Raw genomic sequence first — 4,148 nt, 5'->3', positions numbered from 1 at the left:
GGCGGCTCGAGCTGCGGCAGCGGGTACGCCTGCTACGCCGTTCACCTCCCCAAGCAGTACAACCGTTGCGGGAACTGTTCGTTGGCAAGTGGCAGTTCCGGGAGACGGTCTACGCCCCGGGGACATTGCCACCCCCATAACTGTGATAAGGTGTGGAGTAATCAACAGTGGGAGGACGGCGATGCTGATGTCGAGACTGATAGACATTCCTGTTCAAGTAGTCACGATACGACTTGTTCCTGTAGTGAGTCGTCGTGTTTGTACGCGGAAGCGGGGCCGAGTAATCCGCGACCGGTGCCCCATTGCCAAGTGAAACGGTGCGGGAAGTGAACATTCGCCGCACAAAGGCGGAAAAGTGAGCTTTGTGACGATACTTAAGACATATCGGTGAGGAAAGTGACTTGTACAGCATATCATTACGGAGGCCTAAAGGCTCCACTGTCCTAATACGACTACTAGTCCAAGAAAATTAGACGAGGAATTTGGTTCGGTTTGGTAATATTTACAAAAATTCAGAAGAATTGCTATTATCTCGCACAGCTCGTTATATTTTTACAACTCTCCAAATAGGTTAATAAAACCCCCGGTTATAAACTTCATCAGCTTTTACTTATTTAATTCCGCCAAGTTTTATCTTATCGTTGACCTCGCGACAAAAATTGAAACATTATTTCAGTCAAATTTCGCTAATTATGCTTTGCTTTTATATTTTAACATAATTTGTTTACAGAATCCGTTGAAAGTAATTTATTTCAACGATAAGCCTCGAAAAATGACATAAAAATTATTCCATTCAGAGATATGTCACGTCCGCTTGTTTTATGAAAAACAATTTTTTCAGTGTTTTTATTATTTATTGACTAATTTAAAAATTGTTTGGGAATTTTAAAGTTCGTGATGATTTTTGTCTAATTTTGCTGGACTATTCGTTGTCTAGTCCTAGTTTTTGCGTTTTAGTTACCAGTAAGTCGAATGTGTCTTCCTGTTTTAACTAGCACAAAGCAGACTGTCGTCTCGCAGTTCGAATTCGTTTTCGTGTCATATTAGCGACTCATCTTAGGCCATAAGTACCATGAGTGTAAGATTTTCGTTTTATTGCTTTTGTAGATATTGCCAAAGAACTGCCTAGACCCGCGGGTCCCATTATCCAATACAATCTCAGACTGAATTCCTATACTTCTTTAGCAATACTTATGAACTTGTAAGTAGGATTTTATATTTATATTATCGATTGTGATTTAGACTTAAAGAGTATTTAAACGTGTATATAAATTGTGAGCTTGTATATACATTGTTATACCTGTGGAAACCACTCGGTATTTGTAACTTTTTGTAGAAAAAAAATTCATAAATGTAAGATACATATTGATGTAGATATTTATTATTTTCCTGTTATTTATAATTGAATAAACGGTACTTGCAGACTCGTTGTTTATTTTGTCCTTCCCACAGGTAAACCAGCGAATAAAATAATTATCCTTTACCGCACACGATAATTTAATTACGTTTTAATGCAAACGAACATGTAAATAGGGCTTTTCGCTATCGATACACAAGTTGCGTAATTGGTTCCGCTTCTAATGAGGGAAGCTGCTGCTTTGTCAGCTCGTGATGACTCATTTCGATCGTGGATGCATGCGATCCTAATAGGCCGTTAACTATTAGCACTAATGGATGACTATTGATAGTGCCCTGGGGGACGATGGTTATGTCACTGTGGGTTCCTTTAAAATGGATAAACAGCAAATCGGAGACAGATGGCGATTTTTAGGGGGTTTCACGCACGGGGTGCCGCAGAGACCCACCTTGGGACCATTATTCCGAATTTACATGTACTTGTTTTAACTTCCAATAAAACAAAAATTTCCTGATACTTTACAAATTTAGCAATTTCAAAACAAATATTGATTTTTAAAATCCTAAGTACCTTTTTGCGTTTCTGTGATCCTAATACTTTCAAGAATTTTCTTATAATCTGGAATAGCTCTTCGGGTTCCTGTGATCGTAATACTGCTCTGATACTTTTACAAATCTAACAGTTTTTAACAAAAATATTGATTTTTAAAATTTCCTCTTTGCGTTTCTGTGATTTTAATACTCCTGATCGATACTTTCAAAGTTTAGCATTTTTAGCAAAATTTTAATTCTTACAATCTGATGGAATACTGCTGATACTTTTACAAATTTAGCAATTTTTAACAAAAACATTAATTTGTAAAATCTCCAATACCTCTCCTTGCGTTTCTGATCCTAATACTATTCTTGATACTTTCAAAATTTAACATTTTTAGAAAAACTTTTGATTTTTAAAATATGGAATTCCACTGTGTTTCTATGGTTCTATACTGCTCCTGATAGTTTTACAAATTAAAAAATTTTAAACAAAAATATCAATTATTGAAATTTTAAATATTGCATTGCTAATACTTTCAAAATTTAGCATTTTTATCATTTTTTTTTAAATCTGGAATACCTCTTGGAGTTCCTGTGATTCTAGTACTGCTTTTGATAAAAGACAAGTTTAGCAAGTTTGAATAAAAGCATTGATTTTTAAAATCTCCAATACCTCCTTGCGTTTTTGTGATTCTAATATTATTCTTGATACTTTCGAAATTCAACATTTTTAGCAAACTTTTTGATTCCTAAAATTAAAATTTCTAAATTTAATATTTTTATCAAAAATCTTCTTAAAATCAGGAATACCTCTTCGCGTTTTTGTGATCTCAATACTACTAATACTTTCAATATTTGGCATTTTTAGCAAAAATTTTAATTTTTGCAGTCTGGACAACTGCTCCTGATACTTTTACAAATTTAACAAATTTTAACAACAATATTGATTATTAAAATTTCGGATACCTCCTTGCGTTTCTATACTTCATAATACTGATACTTTTTAATTTACCATTTTTATCATAAAGTCTCAAATACCTCTTTGCGTTCCTGTGATCCTAATAATACTGCTCCTGATACTTTCAAAATTCAGCTTTTTTATCAAATATTTTAATTCGTAGAATCTGGGACTTACTGATTTTTTTACGAAAATTTTTATTATTAAATTTGGAATATCTCTGCGTTTTAGTGATCATGATACTTTTTAGATTTAGTCGTTTTTAGCGAAAATTTTTATGTTTTAAATTTGGAATACCTCTTGCGTTTCTGTGGTCCTGTTACTTCTGATACTTTTTGGATTCCTTTTTTTTAAGATTTTCTTTTAAAGTTTTAATTTCTTTAAAGGGGATACCTCTTTCCTTTTCTGTCATTTTGTTACTCCTGATACTTTTTAAATTTAGACTTGTTTACTAATTTTATTTTTATTTGCGTTGCTGTGGTCTTTCTTAGTACTTCTGATACTTAAGAAACTTATAGTTTAAATAAGTGTTAAATAATTACAAAAAGCAACAGTTTTCCATAAAAAAAACCTAAGACTGCCTTTAAAAACCCGTGTTGTGAATAGTCCCTTCTTTGGAAATTAGTTCTGAAAGCGGTCATTACTCAATTGTAAACTTTTCATTATGTTAAAATCTCCCCGTACTCGTGCACATTTCCTTCGAAAACTACTTCCAACTATGCTACAAAAGCACAATCAGGCGGTCAACAAAGCCGCATTCTCGCCTTGCACTTTTTCTCCCATTGAGAAACTTCCTCAACCCTTTTCTGCTATTGCCGTAGGTCGAAGCAAACTTTTTAATTAAATCCGTGTATGAAACACCGGCGAGAATTTTCGAGGAATTTAATCTACACGAGCAGGAGCAAGTTGCGGTTGCCGGAAAGCCCGGAATAATCCGGTCGACTTACCGACTCAACAAAGAAGAAATTTGGCCAGTCCTCCCACGGTGGTCGTGCATCAGATAAGAGTTGCGACAGTAGCATTCGCAATAATGTAATTAGTCGACGAAAGACCGGTGTGGAATGTTAGTGCTCTACATATCTCCGGAATCTCGAAAATTCTTCACAAAGATGCTAACTATGAGACGAAACGAAGCTAAATTACGTCTATATTGAAGAGGGCGAGGGCGTTTAATTAAACTCATTAGGGAGGAATGCCGTGCGAGCATTGTCTGCCAGGTGCAAGGGATGTTTGCAACTTCTTGATAACTTCCACGCATCGAAATTGCTTCATTATTGCCTTTTTGCACCCTTGTGTT

At 35.0% G+C, this 4,148-nt stretch overlaps 2 protein-coding genes across 3 annotated transcripts in view; one reads left to right on the top strand and one right to left on the bottom strand.

Annotated features, from left to right (window-relative positions):
* LOC123014422 (roundabout homolog 2-like) overlaps positions 1-1,424 on the top strand; it is a 100,728-nt gene extending 99,304 nt beyond the window's left edge. Inside the window, 1 exon segment of the mRNA XM_044413539.1 lies at positions 1-1,424. This exon segment is cut by the window's left edge and continues 87 nt beyond it. Within this exon segment, the coding sequence (XP_044269474.1) occupies positions 1-330 (330 nt within the window). The 3' untranslated portion in view covers positions 331-1,424.
* The window catches only part of LOC123014434 (acyl-CoA Delta-12 desaturase), a 36,708-nt gene that overhangs the window by 15,160 nt on the left and 17,400 nt on the right, over positions 1-4,148 (bottom strand). The gene's annotated exons all lie outside the window — the stretch shown is intronic.

Source organism: Tribolium madens, unplaced genomic scaffold (assembly GCF_015345945.1).
Source record: "Tribolium madens isolate multiple individuals breed KSU strain unplaced genomic scaffold, Tmad_KSU_1.1 Scaffold_97;HRSCAF=244;Tcas5.2_LG3a, whole genome shotgun sequence".
Taxonomy (NCBI): Eukaryota; Metazoa; Arthropoda; class Insecta; order Coleoptera; family Tenebrionidae; genus Tribolium; species Tribolium madens.
This window is presented reverse-complemented; position numbering and strand designations above follow the sequence as displayed.